Genomic DNA, 22441 nt, shown 5'->3' with positions numbered 1-22441 from the left:
GTTTTGCCTCTTGACATATGTGTTCGGTTGCCCAGTGGTGCAGTGGAAGTTGTAGGTGGTGTGCAAGTAGACATTGGAGCCTCCTAAATATTAGAGAGCACCTCAATATCGTGGGAGGTGAGGATATTAGAAGAGCACAATTCCAGGTGAACAATAGGAAGATTCAAAAACGGCTAAGACCTTGGTAGATCCCGATTGGGATGTTGATGGTCTATCGCTCAGTTAATCGGGATTTTGAATTTTGTGAATTTTGAAGCTACTTCAAGTATGTTAATTTTGTAAAGTCCTTACCCTCAAAAAAGTGTTCTGAACAATGAATTTTTGTCTTGTAAACAGCTATAAATTTAGATTGTTATATTAAAGTTATAATATAGCTCAACAAATTTACTCTAAAGCTGTCTTGTATGTGCACAATAATGGTCAGCTCAGTGTAGGTACTAGGGTTCCTATTCCAAAATGGCTTAGTGCCACACAGATTTACAACACATGGTTTTTTTATGTCGATGGTTTTGGAGTCCATCCAAAACAGTATATAAAGACCAGTCCTAAGGGAATTGAGAACATAATATAAGCTCTATACAAAAGCTGCCCATGGATGAAAATTCTTCTAATGAGAGGACTGTTCCTAGCAAGGTTGCTAGGCTAGCTATTTCAGCTATTTCTTCTGATGATGACTCCTATTCCTCTATTGGGGATATAGATGATCAACCTATCCAGATATCTGAAAGCTTCAAGAAAGACCTTGAAGATGTAGACAAACTGATAGATGAAGCCAAAGAGGTGCATCAAGGAATTCTTCAAATGAACAACCTAAAGAAGGACACTGAGGAAAAATCTATCGTATAGAATTAGAAAGATCTTGTATTGAGGGACTTAGGCCTAATAGAAGTCATTGTAAGACTTGTACTGAACTGTTGTATTTTGACTAATGTGATGAAAAATTTCTACATGGACATGTGTCTACAAAGTACATAACGATTTTGAAGCAAACATCTTTAAAATTCAGTTTTAACCAAAGATAAGTTATAAGAATAAAAATTCTCAACGATCTATTTTATTATGGCAAAGCACAGTACTCATAAAATACAAAAATGAGTAGGACTCGATAAAAATACAAAATGTTTATACAAAAATGAGCCGAGCTCAATAAAAATACAGAATCTTTACAACGCTTTGTCTCTGGACAAAGCGTTGTAAAAATGAGCTCGGCTCAATAAAAATACAGAATTTTTATTGAGCCAAGATCAATAAAAATACAGAATCTTTACAATGCTTTGTCTCTGGACATATACAAAATGCCTCTAAGCGGTTTCGGGCTCTGTAGGGCCTCAGCCTTGGCCTCCTCCTTTGACTCAGCCTTTGGCTTTGTCTCCTTTGTTTGTTGGAACCTTGCCTGCCTTGTCCTTGTCCTTGCCCTTGCCTGCAAATGGAAGCTTCCTCTTTGCCTTGCCCTTGCTTCCCTTCTGAGGGACTCCTTGTTTAAAGCTGAAATGCTTAATACGGGAATGAAACGACATCTTTTTTCTCTTCTTTGATGCACTAGTGCCAGCAACTGGTGGAAGTGGTGAGTCAGGGTTATCAGGCGCGTAATTGCATTGTTGGAGGAAAATGTTTATTGCCTTTGCCCGCACACTCTGCAGCCAGAACTCATTTGAGCGAACAGATTGCAAAACAACATAAAAGTCAATTAGAATAATGTGGGATCTCTCATGAAATGAACATAGAGAAATTATATTACAATGACACAAGAAACTTACACAACTATCAAAATTAGTGTACTTAGAAAGGAGGAACTTCCATACATTTGTGACTACATGCCAGCCACAAGAGTGCGAATCCTTTTGCATAGGAATGGGTTGGTTAAGAAAGGAGGAACTTCCATACATTTGTGACTACATGTCAGCCACAAGAGTGCGAATCCTACACAACTATCAAAATTAGTGTACTTGGAAAGGAGGAACTTCCATACATTTGTGACTACATGCCAGCCACAAGAGTGTGAATCCTTTTGCATAGGAACGGGTTGGTTGAGAAATTTCCACTCTATATCCTTTTTCAATTTAGGACATAGAGTTTCAATCAATGCAACCGCCCTATTACATGCCCTACAATCAATGATATAAAGTAAGAATGACTTACAATAATCAACAATTAGGAAGCAAGAAGGAAATGATATAAAGTATAATGACTTACAATAATCAACAATTAGGAAGCAAGAAGGAAATGATATAAAGTATAATGACTTACAATTTAGATTGTCCGTGCATTCTAAGACGGTTATTCATAAAAATTGTTCGGCATTTCACCACATTAATTAAACAAGCAGACCAGTGCCCTCTGAAATTGAGAAAGTAAACAAAAAACATAAGAAACCTAACACATGCAACTAATAACTTAAATTCCATCAACAGCTTGAAATCCAAAGAAAATACATACTTCTCTATATATGGCAGCACAACAAAGTAGGTACCTGAACTAACTCCCTGAAAATAAGGAGTAAGGTCTCCTTCAGACCTCAACGGGTCAATTAGGATAGTTGATACCAAAGGATCACAAATATATACTTGCTTTGCCTGGCAAAAGCTCTTTCAACAGTGCCCTACACATTGAATTAAAAACATTAGGAAAGGGAAAAAGAAATCAAAATAAGGAAGCTTTCAAAAAAAAAGGCGAAGAGTACACACCTTAAACAAGTAAGCACAATACTGTCATTGATCTCTCTATTCTTTTCAACGAGCATATAAACATCCATTGGAGCGATATGGAGGTACTCCTCCTGCTCGGCGGTGACCAGGCACCGCCTTAAGTCTGTCATTATTATCTCCCTCCAACTTTAGAAGGTTTTCTGCCAATTCATCCCTAATCACATTCTCTTCTAAAATTGTCTCCTTTCCCTTCAGATCCACCCCCTTTACAAGCCTCTTCAGCCCTTTGTGGACCTGGTGTTATCACCTCTTCAATAACCGCCTTGTCGTGGCAGCCCTTTTCCTCTTCAAAGTAGGAGGAATGGAGAGGAGTTCTGCTGCCTTCCTATCCCTAAATGGCAGAGGTCGCATGAACTTATCATACCTATACCTAACTCTCATTACTAATGTCATGTCCTTGTCCATTAGTGTGACCCTTCTGGCATGGGCAGCATAAATGTTACTATCATTCAATAAGTCTATAAGGAAGTCCTCGTATGACTCTTGAAGACATGCGAGGGCACTACTCTGCCATTTAAAGTAACCTTTCGCCTTTATTCTGTCGCTAATAGATCTGACAATCCTCAAGAAAGGAGCTTTGGGGATGATGAGATTCACAGCTGCTTGCGCCTTCCTTTATCTCCGCAAACATTTTCCTTTGCCTCTACAAAGATACTTGGGCCTTTGAAATATTCCTGTTGGTGCTGGGTTTGACCTCAAGAAGCAAAGGTTTGCTTGTGAGGTCCTTTGGAACGTCCTCTAGAAGATCTGGAACCGACGCTAGACTTGGTGTGTTAAATCTGGTGTTGGCACTGAAACTCTCCTGATAGTCTATTTCGTGCGTGCCATGGTAGTACTGGAAAAGAGAAGGTAGAGTTAGTAGCCAAAAATCACTCGACCACCATCCACCATGCAATAAGATGAATCCAAATGTGGACCAATGTAAATATCACTTAGTGAACAAAATAAGAATGTATCAATAAAATTCACCCAACGGTCCACGGAGCGATATGTCGATTCAAAAAGATGGAGAATGGCCATATTGCACCGTGAACGAAATCAACGAAAGAAAAGGGGAAGAGAGAGAAAAACTTACAGGCACTTGAAACAAGGGCTGGGATGGATGGATTCAGCTATCTGGCGCGCTGCATGAGTAAAGCGTGGAGAAACACAATGGAAAAAAAGTGTGGGAAAAAAATATTCCTCCTTTTTATAGAGCAAAACGCAGTCATGATGTCGACTGAGTCACTCCGTTGCTTTTCCCTTATCGCACGATGAACGGTTTCCAGCCAGATCAGAGCAGCGATGGAGGTTAAGAGTTCTCACTTGTACAATGTTATAGATGACGTGGATGATGTATTACTGGAGAGAGGAGATTAAGGACGAGCCTAGCACCACAGAGCATCTCTTTGATCTGCTGAGGAGGGCTGGGCAGGAGAAATCCCTTTCCCATGTAGAGCCTATGTTCAATGTTCCTTTCAGAATGGAGGATATTATCAAGGACATGGCAAGGACATCGCTGGAGGGAGAGTGGACAGAGTATTGCAAGTTGGTCGGTGTGGAGGGACCATCTCAGATGGGTCCATTACGTATGTCCACATGTCAAGCTTCACAGTCACCTCGTCTCAAAATTCAAGCATATAAATCAGAACAGTCCTTTATTTCAAGTGCTCAGTCTGCAAAAGAAGAGGGCCTTGTGTCCGAGAAGGAGGAGGAACTCGTCAGCACAAATTTTGATGTGGTAGAGTTTAAGGCCTCCACCATCATTGATGAAGGAACGTCATCCGTCCATTGGGGAGCGATTCACGTCCAATTTTTTCATCTTTGGGCTACCTTCCTTCCTAATTAATGGGAAGTATTACCTCCTCCTCTCCCACATTCAAAAACTCTATAATTTTAGGGAGGATTACTATCTTACTATAATAGCAGATGGTTGTGAAGCTGCGTCCAGTGTTCTCAATGTAGAGAATCAGCATAAGGATGAATTTCTCGCACTGGACACGAAAGTGACAGAAGACTTCATAGAGACCCCAGAAGCAATGTCCTTGTGCTTTAAAAAAGCCAAGGAGAATGAAGCTTCTCTTCCTTTAGAGGAAGAATTTCAAGCCCTTCACCAAGATATGGGCATTTCTGAGTTTGGCATAGAACCTCTTCCTGAACTTGACCAAGAAAATGAAGAGGGCTCCATCAACCTTTGGGATGCAGCCAAGTTGGAGGAGGATGAAAACCAAAAGGTAAATTATTGCTTAAGTTTGCCTGAATTAATTATTTCTTTAGTTTGTCTGGTTTAATTCTTATTGCTTCAGTCTGTTTGAATTATTTTTTACTTTAGTTTGTTCCTTCGTGGTTCTTTGTCAATGCAGATAGAGCTTGACGATGCCGATGGATTTCTTGGACGAGGTGGTGCTGGTCGTGCAAGAGTTGGACAAGATGCCGCTCTTGCATACTACGTCTCTTCTATCGACAAAAATATATTTATTATATATCATAGCAAGTACTCTAGGGATGCAAAGATTCCACTCCTTACACTGAAAGCCCTATCTAGGTATACAGGGTATGCATTTATACCTTATAATATACATAAAGTCATGCTTATAGAGAAGTGTGCTTCCATCCGTATCTTTGGATACAACCCTGGCTTTTGGCCTTCTCTCGAGCAAGTTATTTCCTATGTTATTCAAGCTATGCCTTGGGTGCAGGAGTGGAGGATGTAAAGTCACTCAAAGGCTATAGTTGTAAGAGGTTTTTGCGTTATAGAGGGAAAATGCCTACCGAAGAGGGAGAGCAAGAAGAGAATAGACTTAAGAGCAATTAGCTCTTTTCGTTGTAAATATTTTCACTGTAAATCTTCAATATAATGAAATGGTGCAATTATTTTTTATTTTCAAGTCAAAAAGCTTTACAACTTTCTTCTAAATGTTGTCTACTTCCTAAGTCAAAAAGCTTTACAACTTTCTTCTAAATGTTGTCTACTTCCTAAGTCAAAAATGTTTACAACTTTATTCAAAATACTTTCAATTTCAAAGTGTTGTTTCTACTTCCAAATTCTTCCTATGCGTCTTCATGATGAAGATCTCCATGCTGCATGACGTGCTGGTCCTGTGCCAGCTTTCCACTTTAGTGATCTTCTCTGTTTGGCATTATTTTATACTGCCCTTGCTAGATTACTCATACGTGCCCTTTCCATGGATAATTTTTTCCCAAAAGTGTATCTGTAAAACGAGTTAAACATCTCCTTGAGGTAATTTGTACGAGTCTTCCCTCCTCCATGCCGGGTGTTTTTAAAATATATTCCTCTAGCTCGATAGTGAGATTTCTCCATTCCTTGTGTTCTCCACATGTCCAGAGAACCATACTTATTCATGAAGTATGCACCATGAGGATAAAGAATGTGCTGCACAAAAATTAAGACAGAGTTAGTAGTTATTCATACTCGTTTCTTAATATCGAGTAGGAAGGAGCAAATGTGTTTACCATGTAGTGCATAATGTTGGTTTTACCCCATGTATCAACCATGGACTTCGTAAAATTAGAAAGCTCGTCTTGAAATTTTTGTCGCTCCTCTGTGGTTGTCCTGCTTTTGGTCAAAAGTTTCACCATCTTATTGAAGTTTGACCAAACCTTCTCACGTAAAATTACAAGGCTTGAATTGGTGCAGTCAAATGTTGTACATTTTCATAAATCCTTCCACAAGTTCCAAGGCTTGGTTGAGTCCTTTGCATTTTCTGGTTTCTCCAGAAAACGTCTTGCTTTATTTCCACTATGTTGTGCAACCTCATGATTCATGCCAGAGGTCTTTTTGTTAACAGTAATCTGCACATTGCCACCATGGCACCCAATTGAGTTGAGTAGTTGCTCTACTTTATGAAGAGCTTCTTCTTGTCGTTCTTTGCCTTGCATGGTAAATGTATAATCTATGTGACACTTGAGCAAACGGTCAAACACATGCATGAATGCATGCAGTGTACAGAAGTGGACATTCTTCAGTTCAAATGGAATTATAGGATTCCATTCTAGGTCTCTCAAATGCCTGTTTGGCACAGCTAGCATGTTGGTAGACAAGACACCTCCAACCCAGTTGCCAGCATCATCGTTCATGGGGTCGTGCTCAATATCTTGATTCTCAAGCATCCTCTTCTTTCCCGACTTTTGTTTGTTTTCCCTCACCATTCTCATGCACCACGGCAAGGATTTGGGGTGTTGGCACCTTCTGGACACCCAAGCAAGCACTTTATTGTCTTCAGGTTACTCAAGTTTTTCTCCCTGAATCTGTGCTTTAATGACAGTGGTAATCAAGGGTATCCGATCAAACATCCAAGCGAGAACTTCATGTGTCTCTTTTGGTACTTCAAATGCCCCAAGCCACCATATCTCTTTCTCAGATTGGACACTATATGAGGGAAAGTCTAGCTTGCAAATCCACTCCCTATCATGAGTCTGGTTGATCTCAATATTCCCCTCAAATGTGTCTTAACTGAGAAAAGATAACTCTGAACTTTTTGCATATACCATAGCCTCATTCATGAGTGTGATACTCATTTGCTCTATCCTCTTTCCTTTCACAATCTGACACTCATCCATTTTCAACACAAAGCTAACTTTGTCACCTTGCATGACAAACAAAATTAAATAAGCTTTGATTTTTCATAGACTTTTTCAACTACTTTGCAAGAGATATAAAAGTTACTTATAATTATTAGGTAATCCATAGAATAAGTTCGTAACTTTCTGAAGAAGACGTTGTAGATCAACAAATATATTGTTGAACTCGTTTTGTAAGGAGCCACAATATTACCATTGTTGTCTCGCTTTTTCTCCCAAGCTCTAATGGTCAGAACATCATTGACGCAGTAGTACTCTCCAATCTTACGTTGCACATCTTCATTGCACGTCCTCTTTGCTAATCTTAATCTTCTTGGGACAGGAAAAATATTTCATGTGATGCCTTGTTTGTGAAGTGTATCTTACAGTAATTGATGGAGAGCCTGGTATCCTTTTGTGCTTATGCCCACTTCATCGCATGCATTCTGAACTTCCTCAATGTCTAAAATGTTAGTTATATCTTTCATTATCTTATTTGCAAGTATCTGACGTACCTTCTTGTAGCGTGGATCTCGAACTATGGAAAGAATGTCATGTTTTCTCACGCAACTACGTAGCATATCTCCAATATCTTGAGGACCATTATCACCACACGTATCTTTAAGAAAGGTCATGTAATGAACTAACAAAAGATTACTTATAGCAGCAATATTATATAATGAATTAACAGTTAATGAAAAAAATCAAACAATAGATACATTCTAATCAGAATAACTTATAACCAAAAAGATGAATAGAAAACAAACCTTGCTGCATGAATTCTTCGCTTGAGAGCACCACCACCAATTACAAGTGTCTGAATGTTGTTCATTGTCCTTTTTTGCTCTCTGGCTCCCATGGGTGTGCTCTTCATACGCGAGATTGTATCCTGTAACTTCAAGATGTGGTCCTCTTTCTCTTTGTCCTCTCTCTGTAGCTGTAAAATATTATTATGTGCAATTTCGAGAGCTTGTTGCACACTACTCAAAGTGACTTGCAAGCTATGAATTTGTGAGTTTAGAAATTGACCATGCATTACATATACTAAAGCATTTTCAATATCCAAGGAGCCCATTCTCACCCTCTCCAACAAAATGAATGCATGAGGGTAGGTCTATGAAAGGTGGAGAGAAATTTAAAGAAGGATCATTAGGATATAAATACCCACCAACCCAAAGATCCACATTACAATGACCCTGATGTCTTCTTTCTTGCTTCTCCTATTACTATGCTCCTAACCAAGCTTGCATTATTCCATATTTAGCCAAGTTAAATCGTCTTAAGAGTTTTTTCTATTCATATGAACCTTCGCAAAGCTTTAAAAAATCCGCTCTCTTTTTAATTAGTAATTGAAATCCACTCCTACAAGATATGCAGCATCAAGATCATGTGCTTAGCTTTTACAAACATGGCCACATTTGCCAATGCACAAGAGTGATGCCTTTGTACAAGTGCAATCTCTTCTATAACAGCATAGAGTGTTCTTAAGAAGTGCTCCTTGGATGTGTAGCATGTGATTAGATATTGACACAAAATGGAAGTGCCAACCCTAAATCATTAGTTCTTCAAGAGAAACGTTATCATGTACAGTGTCATATGTCGTGTGTTATATCAAATGGGTTTTAATCGATGTAATTTGATGATAAACATTCAAGAATGGGTGAGGGAGCTCACGCATGACATATGTTGTCCCTCTTCCGGCAGGACAGGGTACGTGCCCAGGGCACATACATTTTGACAAATTACCATGATGAGCTATAACTTGAGCGTTTCTGTGTGATTGAGAACCTGCTTCCATTGCCTATTCAAAGAGGGGTTTGGTCCTCTTCGCCTAACGAGTTGCATGTCCTCCAATGAAGCTACATTCTTTACACTATCTTATGTTTATCTTTTCCACCTACCTTTGCATAATTGGTCGTGCCCAAGTTCAAATTACAGGGTATAAGAGCACAAATCGCCTTCTAAATCATTCAAGAGGTTCTTATCACACAAAATGCATGAGGGCACTTCACCACCTGTGGACAAGACAATGATAAACACCAAACAAGATTGAAAAGCATAGAGACATGGAAGCTGGGGAAGTCCTTTGAATATGTCAAACACTAAACAAAGGCGCCGCCATCACTTTCAGAAAAACCTAGACCAGTTTCTTGCACTTCACGAGCCTCCAATCCAAACAAAATAACATGATAGTGTTGGCTTTGGCTTGGGTCCACAATCAGCAACACAAACCTACAGTAACACTCCGGTAGACTCAACCTGGCCAGATGCTCCAGATCTTGTACAGTATGGTGGTACGGTTGTCTGGATGCATTCTAGAGGACACGGGAGCATGGCTTCTACGGAGCAGCACACAAGCAGCCAGCACAATTGGGTACCCACAGAAAATAACTTCACGACCACAGAGGACATGGGAGCATGGATTCTACAGAACATAGGAGCAGTACCCAGCAGATTGTATGACAATCACAAAGGACCTCATGTTCCCTGGCTGCATGAAGCACACTAGGTGTAACCCAACTCTTCACATCCCTTAACTAGAAATTGCTCAATAAAATTAGAAGTTACATACATAAACAGTCCTGGGTCCAAATAATCATAAATCATAGGCAATAGCCCAAAAGAACATGTGCACACTGGTAAGAAAGAAACCATACCAGTACTCGCAATGTTGAGAAAGCACAAAACCAACTCGTTGGGCTCTCTACACAAGGTTTTCTTATGCAAGCTGATGCCCTCATAGCGTCAAGGCTTGCTACAAAACTGCATGCAAATTCAAGTTACGTACCCACTTCATGGTTTCAAAAGCCAACTCAGCTCGTGGAAGTGTGACATGTACATGACAAGCGAGCACTATAAATGGGCAAATCTCGCCCCCCACTGCCTTGAGAAAAAATCACCACGGCAGCCAAGAATCAGAATAATGTTGCCAACTTCTGCTATTATGTCAACACAGAACTATGGCTTTTTTTTCTCATGACAATGGAAGCTAGTCGTCTGATAAAAGTCCTTTTCTTTATTTTTTCCTTTTCTTTTGTTAGGTCTTCTAGTGGTAAGACCCTGCCAAGTCTTTCTGGTGTGGGTGCTTTGAGGCTCAAAACCTGGGCTAACGAGTCCAGACCCATAACCGTTTTTTCTTGGAAAGACGGAGGCATGCCTTTGTCTTGAGTAATAACTTTGGCAGCCTCTTCATCACTGCTGAGTTTTCTTTGAGGACTGTGAGCTGAAGTCATTTTGAGTTCAAGAGGAGCATTTCCAACTCTCCGCCGCTGGTCATGCTCGGCCCGCCATTTCCGAAGCGCTCCCTCAGCCACCAGCTTCGCTTCTTGGGCATCATCCACTTTCTTCTGCGCCTTTTGCAACTCATCCCTCCACATCTCCACTTCCTTGATGGCATCATCAAGTCTTGACTGAGCACCTAGCTGGCTGGCCTTAGCTTCCTCCACGTATGCTAAAACTTCTGCAACTTTCTTTTCCGAAACACCCTCTGCTTCATGGGCTGCCTGCTTCAGAGTGCTATACTCTTCCAGTGAGATAGTGACCCCCATCCCTCCCCCCGATTCTGATTCCATGTCAGCACCTTGTGTTTCTGACTCTGTCAAAGCTTTGAACTCAGCCAAAGCCATGGCTTCTGAGGCCCGGGCTGCTTCTAACTCCTTCAAGGCTGCTTGTTGCCTACTAATGGCCGTGCTGGTGGCCGCCTGGGCTTGTTCCATTTCATGCCTTGCTTTACGTGCTTCTTCTTTTGATACCTCTGCCGTAGCCTTGGCTTCATCAGCCTCAGATGCCGCCTGTTTTATTGCTGTTGGCAGGGTCTCTTTGGCCTCTAGAGCCCTTGCTTCACCGGCTTGGGCGGACATCAGTGATTCCTTAACTTTGTGCAGATCGTCCTGCAAGGACGCTAACGTTGTGCATGCCATCTGCTCTTTCTCATGCATTCTGCCAAGCTCTATGTGACCTCTCTCCATGTCTGACTTGAGCGCCAGCACTGCTGATGAGAGAGTGGCATTATCCTGTGTTGCCTTACCCAGTCTTTCCTTCAACTCATCAAGTTCTTCCAGTACTTTGCCAAGTTTCTCAACAGTGCCCAATTCTTCAGATTTGGCCTGCTCCAGCTGTAGCTTCACCTTTTGGATCATATCATGAGCTTCCATGGAAGCTACAAGTGCCGTGTTCTCCACTCCTGATGATGCTGTAATTTCTTCTTTCAGCTTCATTACCATCGCATTGGCTTCTTCTAGCTTTGATTCCAGACCATTTATTTCTGCTGATTTCCTCTCCATCAAATTGCTGGGCACCTTGTCCTGTATCTCAATTTTGTGACCAGACCTCAATTGCTCTACCTGCTCCTCTGCTTCTACAAGAGCAATTTGAGCAGCAGCCACAGCTTCGTTAAGAGATGCCTGCTCTTCATCAAGTTCATCAACCCTTTTCGTTACTGTATTCAGAGCTGTAAGAGCACCTTGCAGTCCTTCCACTGCCACTGCTTTAGAAACTGTTTCTGAGAGGAGTTGTTCCTCCACACTTTGAATCTCTTTCAATATCATCTGCAGTTCAATGGTTGTGTGTTTGTCCATAGCAGCTGTCTCTCTGCTCTTTGGTGGTTCAGCAGCCTCTGCAGCTTTGGGCAGCGGCACACACTGATAATCCAAGATGATGTTACTTTCTGGTGTTCCGGCAGATCTTCGAATCAGCTCTTTTACTTTCTCCAGTTCAAGGAGGACATCAGATGTAGATGCTTGTGTCAGAGAGAGTTTTTCTTTATAGTATGCAAGGTCCTCTTGGACTTTGTGAAGGTCTAATTCTGATACCATGCACCTCTGCAATCAGAAAAAAGGTAGTTCAACACACACAAATCAAACACAGAGTTGCAGAGCATGCACAGTGCAGACAGATGACCTAGTCTTGGTCCACACAGCTAACCTCCACACTAGGCATTTGCAGTTGACGGGTTTGTAGCTGAGACTTCCAGTCCATCCTCTCCCCAAACAGACTGACAGCTGCTTTCACAGATTCAAATGGCGCAGCTGTATCAATTTCTGCTTTCCTGACCTTCGGAGACGATGGTAACAGTTGAGAAACAGTTGTAGATTCTGTGCTGGTAACTTCCTCTGTAAAACGTTTTGTTAAACATCAGTCTCAGTTCTAACAGCAACAGCAATGGACCAAAGACAATGCCACTACAGTCACTTACGAGGTGGTTAGAAAAATTATGTTCAGTATGTACTGTACACATATGGAACACATACGGGACTGGATAAATGATGTTAGCATAGATGCTGGCATTATGATGAGGCTAGGTCCAAGTGCGGAGTTATATCAATGTTGAAATGACTTGATAGTTATCACCAGTGTGATACGCTCATAATTGTGGGACACCATTGATGGGTCTACATATATGAGTTATTAGCTCATTTGAGGGGTTCTCACGGGAAGAGTCCTTGGGACACCGAAACAAAGAGCAGGCCTATGCCTAGCCCACCAAACACCTCGATTCGTGGTCCCCTATGCTATGGGACAGGTTGCAGCCAAGGTACACCGCTTGGCTAGCCTCAAGCTCAGACGGTGATCCTCAGACTAGTCAAAAAGCCATAGCTTTGTGCTGGGTTCTTGGAAATGTGCTTGGAAACCATAGTCACAGGAAACGGTCGTTTCAGTCCCTAAAAACGCATTTCTCCATTTTAGGACCCCATCCGTTTCCATGGTCGTTTCTCATTTCCCAAGTGATATTGTCACAGGAAATGGCCGTTTCCACCCCTAAAAACTCGTTTCCCCATTTCCATTCCTCAAATGTTTCCATTCCCGTTTCTCGTTTCTGGTGACTATGCTCGAAACATTGTCTCTCCAACCTAGCCAAAGCTGCATGCCCTCGTGTCATACGTGTCTGTGCTGCTGGCCTCATGGTAAAGATCAGTCCTGAGAAGGTAATACCTAAGTACAGGTATGATGAGATTATCTCCACCTCCTCTCCGCCATATGTAAAATGTATGTCTTGTTGGGTATTTGGAGCCTCATGTATTTGAACCAGCCCTTGTACATGTCCCATCATGTGTGAGTACCCCTCTTTATGTGTCCTTTTGTGTGTGTGTGTGTGTGTGACTTGTGTGTAGTGAGAGAGAGGTGCGCTTGCGAGCGCCTCTGCAGAACCGCCTTCTGACTGCTGCCGTCTCTGCAGCGCCTGTCTTCGCCGTTTCTACTCTGCTCCTGTGCACCTGCTATTCGTGCCTTCGCACACGTGAGTTTCCATGTGTCTCTGGTGTGCATATACAGGCATATGCTGTGCTGCTGGTGATCGACATCACCTGCTTCCCCTCTGTCACATCATCCTGCATCAACTGAATCACTTCAATGTGTGGTTCAGTATGGACTCTTCTCCGGATCAGTTGGTTTCAGACCAGAATGTGAATATCAAGGTTTATTATCATGCTCACAAGAATGATGAGCACAGGAACAAGGTTCTTTGTACTGAGCTTGGCAAATCTCTCCACCAGTTCTCCTGAGGAACATTTTGTTCATGATATGCTGATTGATGACTTTGTGGACAGTAAAAAGGATTGTCAATCGCCGGATCCTGATTTCTGGTTTGATATCCCTCTCCCTTTAGTGGTCTCACCACTGAAGCAGTTCTCAGAAAATGCTGCAGTGGTTTTTTTCCCAAGCAAAATGCCTCTTGCCAATGAGGTGGCACAATGGATAAAATCAGAATTGCAAGGAAATGTAGTTGATGGTGTGTACTGGGCTGCCAGAGGATTCTATTTGAAGAACCTAAACACAGAGTAGCTTTGTTGGAGAAATCGCCTCTCATGTTTGGCACTCCATTGGTTCATATATTGCCGTGGTCGGCGAATAAAGACTACGAAAGTGTCATGAAGCATACATGCTCGGTGTGGGTCACAGTGAAGCATTTCCCGGAGCATTTCCAAGAACATTTGCCTATGTTGGCTACTTCATTGGGTAAGGTGATTTGTCCTCCTTGACCTTCAAAAGATGGAAATCGTTTTATGATTCTTTGCGATACAACTAGGCCTTCAATCTCTATTGGAATAAAATGTATTGAAAATCAACAGCTTGGGATTGGCCATCCGAACTATGAGCTTATTTGGGGCACCTTTGTTGGTGCATGCTTTAAATGTAAACAGTTTGGGCATATCTCCAATAAATGTCCCACTGTCATTCATAAACCAAGAGCTGTGGCCCAACCTCCGGTGGCGTCAATTTCACCTTCTAATTCTACTGCAAATGCCATTCTTGTGTCGCCGTCTACTACTATGGCTAAGCAACACGAAAAACCAAAAGGCTCATTTCCCGTAGTTAATTAGTAAGGCTCTACCATCTGGCAAGTCTAAAGGGAAAAGTACAGTGGATCAGGATGGTTTTGTTGCCTACTTTCAAGGCACCTTTGTACAAAACTCGTAATTGGACCTAGACCTACGAGAATGTAGCTCATAATGTGGATTCTTTAGTGGCCAATGTTCTCAATGCAAAAGCAAATCTTGTTGCCAATGTGGTCTCACATAATTGGGTTCAAGTTTATACTGGAGGTACTCAGCTCTTTCATAAGCATGATGTTATTGGGAATGTATTGCGGGATCCCGGGGGGATCTCTGCATATGAATGAGAGTTAAATCCCCTCATTTCGTTGTCATGTGCATAAGATGCTTCCAATAAAGTGTGTTACCTATAATGTACAGGGTATTTGCAATCCTCATAAATGGAGATATTTATGGGATTATGTACATACAATGAGACTAGATATAGTTTGTTTGCAAGAACACAATCAGCATGAGTATGGTGGTCAGTTTGGCCATTTTGCTGGATATGACATTTTCTATGCTCTTTTGCAACATGAATTGAAGCCAGCATTGGAATATAATGATTCATTGGGCCGATGTATGATTGTGCAATGTATTTTGCAGGGTGAAATTTTTCAATTTGCAAGAGTGTATGGATCTCAATTTCCCATGAGTGGCAAAGGATTTGGAATTTCTTCAATTCCTATCCCTGGTTGACAAATGCTTTTGTTTGTGGAGATTTAAACAACTCTCCACAAAGGGAGGATAATACATCTTGCTCTTCTCATATGTTACATGTTGAGCGTCAAGCTTGGGAGGACAATTTCATTCTGCAAACAAATGCCCCTGATATTTGGCTTTCTACCATGGCTGGAATTCTAGGATTCACTTATCGCCATAATGCTCTAACTCAATACGAGGCTAGATTGGACAGATATTTGTTACATACTCGACAATATGACTCCTTCTCATGTGAGCTTTGGGTTGATTATGCCTCAACATTCTCTCATCATACACCACTAAGGTTGGCATTATATTTTCATATGCCCTTGTGGGAACCTCCTCTACAGCATCATAGACTGTTACACATAAATAATAGCATCTCTCACATGATGACTTCAAAGCTTTAGTAAATGATGCCATTTCTCCGCTTCCTGCTCAACTGCTAGATAATGTTGACACTGCTTGGTTTCCTTTTGTGCAACAAATGCAAATAGTCATTGCTGACTATGGCAAGTACTATGTTGCTGACACCAAACTAAGAGTTGAAATGGCTAAGCAACAAATCCAATCGCTCACGACGCTCAACCATCTTCAAACTCTTACGCAAGATCAACAAAATGTGTTGTACGAGGCCAAATAGTCTCTCTGTGAATCAACAAAGAAAGATACAAAAAAATGGCAAATCCAATCGGGATGTAAGCAAATCCAAGGTAAAGGTTGCTCATCGAAACAATTTTTCAAAAGCTTGCATGCTGATAGGCAGAGACACAAAATTGTGTGTGTTAAGAAATTTGATGGCACACGGACATCCACAAAAATGGAGCTTGCAACTGAATGTGTCAATCATTATCAGCACATATTTCAAAGTTCATCTATTGTGGATGCTGATGTTCATGATGCTCGAAAAAATTTCTTAAATTGTGTACATCCCATTGTTGACAGTGAATCTATATATACCTAGATGAATCCAGGCACATGCCCAAATTCACCTTTTAGGAACGTGCATGTTATATACTCATGGTAGTCAACCCACAAGACTATATAACTATCAACTCCATTATGCATAGTATGGACTAGATACTACGGCATCCCCACTGACGTCATCAGTGCCCAATAGTAGGTGTAGAACTCTGTATCAAGATATGCTCTCACACACGCACTCCACACACACACACACACACACACACATAAGAGCATATATTCACACAAAGCCCTTCGTACCGAGTTTCTGTCAAACCTCTAGAGATGCAGGGCAGACTCAGCCATAATGAAGCCTAGCACTAAGGGAAGTAGCAAATAGAAAGAATTAGTACAGCAAATAAGTAGTTGATAGGACAAATGCGCTAAAGATAGAAATAATAAGCACAATATCAACTGGCCGCAACTCGGATGAAAACTTCACAGTGTGAAATTTGCATGTCTGCTAATACAACTGAATTATATACCTAGATGAATCCAGGAACATGCCCAAATTCACCTTTTAGGAACGTGCATGTTATATACTCATGGTAGTCAATCCACAAGACTATATAACTATCAACTCCATTATGCATAGATGGACTAGATACTACGACATCCCCACTAACGTCATCAGTGCCCAATAGTGGGTGTAGAACTCTATATCAAGATATGCTCTCACACACGCACTCCACACACACACACACACACACATAAGAGCATATATTCACACACAATGAATCTACTTTAAGATATGATCCGCCCTTCACTGAGAAGGAGCTAACACGTGTTATAGGAATGGGATGTTGGAGGTCACCTGGTTGGGATGGTTTGACGGTTGAATTATTTGTTGCCTTCTGGGATGAGTTTAAACTTCCGATCTTGACCATGATTAATGTTGCGTGGGAGACAAGATATATATATATACCTAGATGAATGCCCAAATTCACCTTTTAGGAACGTGCATGTTATATACTCATGGTAGTCAACCCACAAGACTATATAACTATCAACTCCATTATGCATAGTATGTACTAGATACTACGACATCCCCACTAACGTCATCAGTGCCCAATAGTGGGTGTAGGACTCTGTATCAAGATATGCTCACACATGCACTCCACACACACACATAAGAGCATGTATTCACACTAAGTCCTTCGTACTCAGTTTCTATCAAACCTCCAAAGATGCATGGCAAACTCAGCCATAATGAAGCCTAGCACTAAGAAGAGACAAGATGTATGCTTATTTCCTAGAAAGAAGGCCTTGTGACTTTGGTACCTAAAAAAGCATTGGGAGAATCCTTTAATGACTGGAGACCAATCACGTTAATGCCAGATATCTACAAATTGGCAACTAAAATGCTTGCAAATCGTATTGGTGGTATGTTTTCCCATAATTTGCATCCACAACAATATGGTTTTGTCCCAATATGGATAATATTGCTAATGTTTATCTGGCAATGGAATATACCAAATATACTTATCAAGGCGTCCTTGTTATGCAAGTGGATCAATGTGACTACATAGCTGAGGTCATGGTTGCAATGGGCTTTGGTCGTAAAATGCAACAAGCTATTTTTTGGTTACATCTAGATAGTATTGTCCAGTGTCGTGATCTTTCATCGAAGTCGACATTGCAAAAGTCTGTGCGTCAAGGATGCCCTCTTAGTGCATTACTCTATGTGATTGCCACACATCCACTTTTGATGTATATGGATGTCCTGACTACACAAGGACAATCACATGGTCAATTACCCAATGGTTCGTATTTTGTGGCCCAAGCCTATGTAGATGATTCTTTGTTTATGCCTAAAAATGATCCAAATGATCTCAATTGCATCATGAGAACTCTGGAACTATTTGGTAAAGCAGCTAGACTTTATATCAACTCTTCTAAGTCTAAACTGCTTCCATTGACTTCTTATGACGGGCATGCACTGCTATGGCCAAGACAAATTATTCCACCAGACCACCTAGTTAGACATTTTGGATATCCACTAGCATGGTATATGTCTACGCAGGATGCCATTCATTGAATATTGAACAAATTGAAGGCCAAGCTAGCATATTGGCAGCTTTCTACATGGCCTTAACATGTGCGTCTCAGAATTGTTCAATCAATCATTATGGCCTATGTGCAATTTTATTTGCCGTTGTTGATCTGGCGTAAAACTAATATTGATACTTTTATGTCTGATGCATTGGAATTGTTGTGGAAAACCAAGCATCATACGAGAGCACTACGTTTTCTGAGACGTTCCTCTCAGAATACGCAGCGGAGATGATAACCAGATCTGGGAACAAGAGCAAAACGCAATGTAGAAAAATAACAGCACAAGAGAGAATGGTAGAGGCATGTAACTCTGCTCTATATACACAAGAAGATCCCGGGAATGATGCAATGGTGACAAGGGGGCTGGGGGCCATTTTATATGGCCTCCCAACAGCAGTCGGCCTGCTGTAGGGCAGCCGACAGGACATCAGAACTCCACGACCAGCAGCAGCACCAGTCGGCCAGCAGCTGTGAGGTCCACGACCAGTCATCCGCAGTCGGCCACCTCCAGCAAGTAGACTAATGCAAGCAGCTGTAGTCGGCTACAGACAAGGACATACTGCCACCTCAAGGCTGCCTCCCAAGGCACAAAAAAATAGGGGAAAATGGGGGAAAAAATACGGAGAGTGGGGAAAAATGAGAAAACACCTCATAAGGGCGGGCACACCCACAACACAGGCCCTGGTGTATATGTATAAACAGGAGATGACTTCTAACACCCCCTCTCGGCTCCAGGCTGTGAAACCAACCACAGGGAGCTGGGGTGCCGCCTGAGCAAATCCTCAGATAGCGACTTCGTGAAAAGGTCCACCATTTAGGATTATATGTCGTATGCCATGGCCCCATTGTGAGCCCTAGTCAGGCACGAGCTACGTAGGTCACTCTCCCAGCCTTAGGTGTCAACTCCTCATAATCAGTAGAACAAGCCTCTACTTCTCCTTTAGCAATCAGGAGCATGTGGCTACTGGCAGCATTAACGCACGCCCAGCCCAGTCACCAGGAAGACACTATGAAATGTGGGGCGAGGGGAAATCAAACCTACAACCACAACAATTCAATTCAAGTGCTCTAACCAACTGGCTTGCACACCTCTTGTGATATGGCATAAGATAATTTATAGTCATCTGCAAGTAGAAGACAAGTAGAAGAGAGTCAAAAGCCTCAGATTGTGGGCCTCAATTTTCAGCCACATAAAGCTTGGCTTTAAGCCATACTCTGAAGGCTCTACAATAAACACATTATCTTCTTTCCTTCTGGAGTTGTAGATCAAGAATGAAGCATCTTCAAAAAAATTTCTATGTGAAATCACACCAAAAAGGAAGAGAATAATCTTAATGGGTGGCAAACCTCTCATATTGCAGCTTGATAGCCTCAAATCTCCACTGGAGGACGTGAATTCCAGGGCATTCCCCAACTATTGTGAAGGGATCATAAGGAGGGAAACTAGTGTAAGGGCTCAAATATTCTCTCCTTCTGAAGACCTGGTTATCTTTGATTGCAACCTTTCTTGATGAAGAAAATAGGGAGAACAGTCCAAGCCTACAAGATGAGCTGGCCTACTTAACTTGACCTTAGCACAATTTGAAGAAAAAATGGCCAAAACCAAGTGCACAAATTGCGAAATAAATGGACATTTGGCTGAAAGTTTGCGTTGGTGCCCATGTGGAACAGCTGCCAGGTTTCGCAGTTCCCAGTTCTGTATAGCTGCAGGTTGAAACAGGCCCCACATGCGTGGTACCAGCGGCTTGATTTATTTCTTTCTTGACACATGATTTTAATTTTTGTTTTCGCCTAATTTTTAACACATGAGAAAAGGTTAATTGCCAAACCATGACGTGCTAGATGCAAGGATAAAGATTTTCTACCTGTAGAGCCTGTTGTCTCTTCTCTTGTGACAGGTTCGAATTCTTCAGCCACATGAGGTTCTATTTTATCATCTGCAAGTTGAATTGATAGAGTCTCTGTGGCATGTTTTGCTATGTCAACATCATCCAGTTGTGGACCTGTCTTCAGGCTGGTAAAAGAGGCTAATGGTTTATTGGCCTCCTGCTGCGATGTTGTTGAAGAAGCTGGCTGCTCTGTTAAGGGTTCAATGAGATGATGCTCGATGTAATGTCCCTCTGCTGATGGCTCAACTTTATCTCCCTCTGGCTCAATGTGATGTTGCTCTGTGGATGGCCCAATGTAACGTTGCTCTATGGATGGGTCTATCTGATACTGCTCTGTTGATGGGTTCATCTGATGTCGCACTGTAGATGACTCAATGTGAAGTTTTGTGAATGGGTTTGTCTGATGTTGTTCTGTGGATGACTCCATCTGATGATGCGCTGTAAAAGCATCCACCATCTGATGTGGCACTGCGTATGGGTCCATCTTATGTTTCTCTGATGATGGGCCCATCAGATGACTCTCTGTGGGTACAGTGGATGGGTGAATCTGATGCTGCTTTTTGGATGGGTCCATCTGATGCTGCTCCGTGGATGGGTTCATCTGATGATCTTCTGTTGAAGGGTCCATCCGCTGCTGCTCTGTTAACTGGTCCCTATGATCGTGCTCTGCTGCTGGGTCCATTTGATGTTGCTCTACAAGAAACCCGACCTGATGGTGCTCTGCTGCAGGCTCCATCTGATATTTCTCTGTGGAGAGTTCATTATCATGTTCTTGTGCAGAAGGCTTAATCTGATGTTGCTGTAATGAAGGTTCACTGACCTGTTGTTCTATTGGGCTCTTATTGCTGCTCTGTTGCTGCTCTGTTGCATGCTCAATCTTCTGTTGTTGCTCTCTGGAAGGTTGAAGCCTATGTTGCTCTGCTGATGGAGGCTGTTGCTCTACTGGTGCTTCCATATCTGACAGCAACGGATAAACAAGATGCTAGATGATGGGCTGCAGGAAGCACAAGAATGTAAGAGACAATAGCTCCGGTGGACAGCCAGACAAATGAATTTATGTAAATTGGGCAACTAAGAAAATGCCGTATTATCTTTTTGCTCTGTCACACACACACCCATAGCTCTCGTCGCGAGTCCCTTGTGATGCCGTCAACTATGACGGCCACGTTAAAGCTGACGGTGCCTTTTTTTGTAAAGTTAGATTTGGTTATATAAAAGGCCACTCCAAATTTATAATAGCTGTCAACACTTGGAAACGTTAGATTCCAATCAAAAAGTTTCACCCCACACATAAATTTTATAAATTCAAACTTACATCAGCTAGGAAAGGGCATAGTTGCATCCAAATTATCTGAGTGTAGGGTGGCCTCAATCGCTTGATAAATCACATGATGATAGTTGAGGCCTAGACATGCTCCCATCTTGTGAAGCGACCCGTAAATGATCTGAGTGAGTGTAGGGTGGCCACAAGCTTCATCGAGGGGGATGGCTTGATAAGTCGTGTGCTTAAGCTGTGGCCTAAACATGCTTCGATGTTGTGAAGCGACCCATAGATACTCGTTAATCATGACTCCTAAATAAAATATGAGGTTGTTCTCACGATGAGAAGAGCCAACTGCTAGTGACCCATGAGCTATGGTCGATGGTGGTCTTTTTGTTCACCCAGGCCACTAGTAATGACTATAAAGAGTGAGAAGCAGCCAACTACCAACTCATAAATCAAGTACGAAAAATTAATGTTATGCTAACTAGATCTTTTTTATTTTTTAAGGCATGCATGAACCGTCTCACGAGTAAGGGTTATAAATTAGGCCGCCAAATATGGATTTAATGAAATGTTCACTAATAGGTGTTAAATTTGACTAGCCCTAGGCTACTTTGTTCAACCACATCCTTGGCCAGTAGCTAGAGGCCAATTATAAAATGGAGCCTGCAACGTCCTCATGTGAACAACGTCCTCATGTGAACAACCTCTACATAAAACAATACCATCTCAAAAGTTCTTAGAAAATGTTCACTAATAGGTGTTAAATTTGACTAGCCCTAGGCTACTTTGTTCAACCACATCCTTGGCCAGTAGCTAGAGGCCAATTATAAAATGGAGCCTGCAACGTCCTCATGTGAACAACGTCCTCATGTGAACAACCTCTACATAAAACAATACCATCTCAAAAGTTCTTAGAAAATGTGTGACCAAAAGAGGTGGTGGCCCTAGAAAACAAAAGAGGTGGTGGCCCTTATGAACAATAATTCCTAA

At 41.8% G+C, this 22441-nt stretch overlaps 2 protein-coding genes across 5 annotated transcripts; both read right to left on the bottom strand.

Moving 5' to 3' along the window:
- Positions 1 to 1104: 1104 nt before the first annotated feature.
- On the bottom strand, positions 1105 to 5810 carry LOC147635628 (uncharacterized). Of its 3 annotated transcripts, none has more exons than XM_086803002.1 (5): positions 2685 to 5810; positions 2471 to 2599; positions 2248 to 2337; positions 1803 to 2105; positions 1105 to 1634 (listed from the first exon to the last, which is right to left on the bottom strand). In XM_086803002.1, the coding sequence occupies exons 4-5, from the start codon at positions 1884 to 1886 to the stop codon at positions 1353 to 1355; spliced, it is 366 nt and encodes a 121-aa protein (XP_086659128.1). In that variant the 5' UTR covers positions 1887 to 2105; positions 2248 to 2337; positions 2471 to 2599; positions 2685 to 5810; the 3' UTR covers positions 1105 to 1352. The 3 variants fall into 3 exon arrangements, with proteins under 3 accessions (XP_086659128.1, XP_086659127.1, XP_086659129.1); XM_086803001.1 differs by having other exon boundaries at positions 1970 to 2105; XM_086803003.1 differs by having other exon boundaries at positions 1803 to 1920.
- Positions 5811 to 9798: 3988 nt separating this feature from the next.
- On the bottom strand, positions 9799 to 21298 carry LOC147635627 (protein WEAK CHLOROPLAST MOVEMENT UNDER BLUE LIGHT 1-like). 2 transcript variants are annotated; one of them, XM_086803000.1, is made up of 4 exons: positions 21005 to 21144; positions 20161 to 20931; positions 12189 to 12376; positions 9799 to 12085 (listed from the first exon to the last, which is right to left on the bottom strand). In XM_086803000.1, the coding sequence occupies exons 2-4, from the start codon at positions 20918 to 20920 to the stop codon at positions 10208 to 10210; spliced, it is 2826 nt and encodes a 941-aa protein (XP_086659126.1). In that variant the 5' UTR covers positions 20921 to 20931; positions 21005 to 21144; the 3' UTR covers positions 9799 to 10207. The 2 variants fall into 2 exon arrangements, with proteins under 2 accessions (XP_086659126.1, XP_086659125.1); XM_086802999.1 differs by having other exon boundaries at positions 20161 to 21298.
- Positions 21299 to 22441: the final 1143 nt, after the last annotated feature.

This window comes from Cibotium barometz, chromosome 9, assembly GCF_041138505.1.
Source record: "Cibotium barometz isolate CiBa-2024 chromosome 9, ASM4113850v1, whole genome shotgun sequence".
NCBI lineage: Eukaryota > Viridiplantae > Streptophyta > Polypodiopsida > Cyatheales > Cibotiaceae > Cibotium > Cibotium barometz.
The sequence above is the reverse complement of the archived record's forward strand: the minus strand, read 5'-3'. Positions and strand labels throughout refer to the sequence as shown.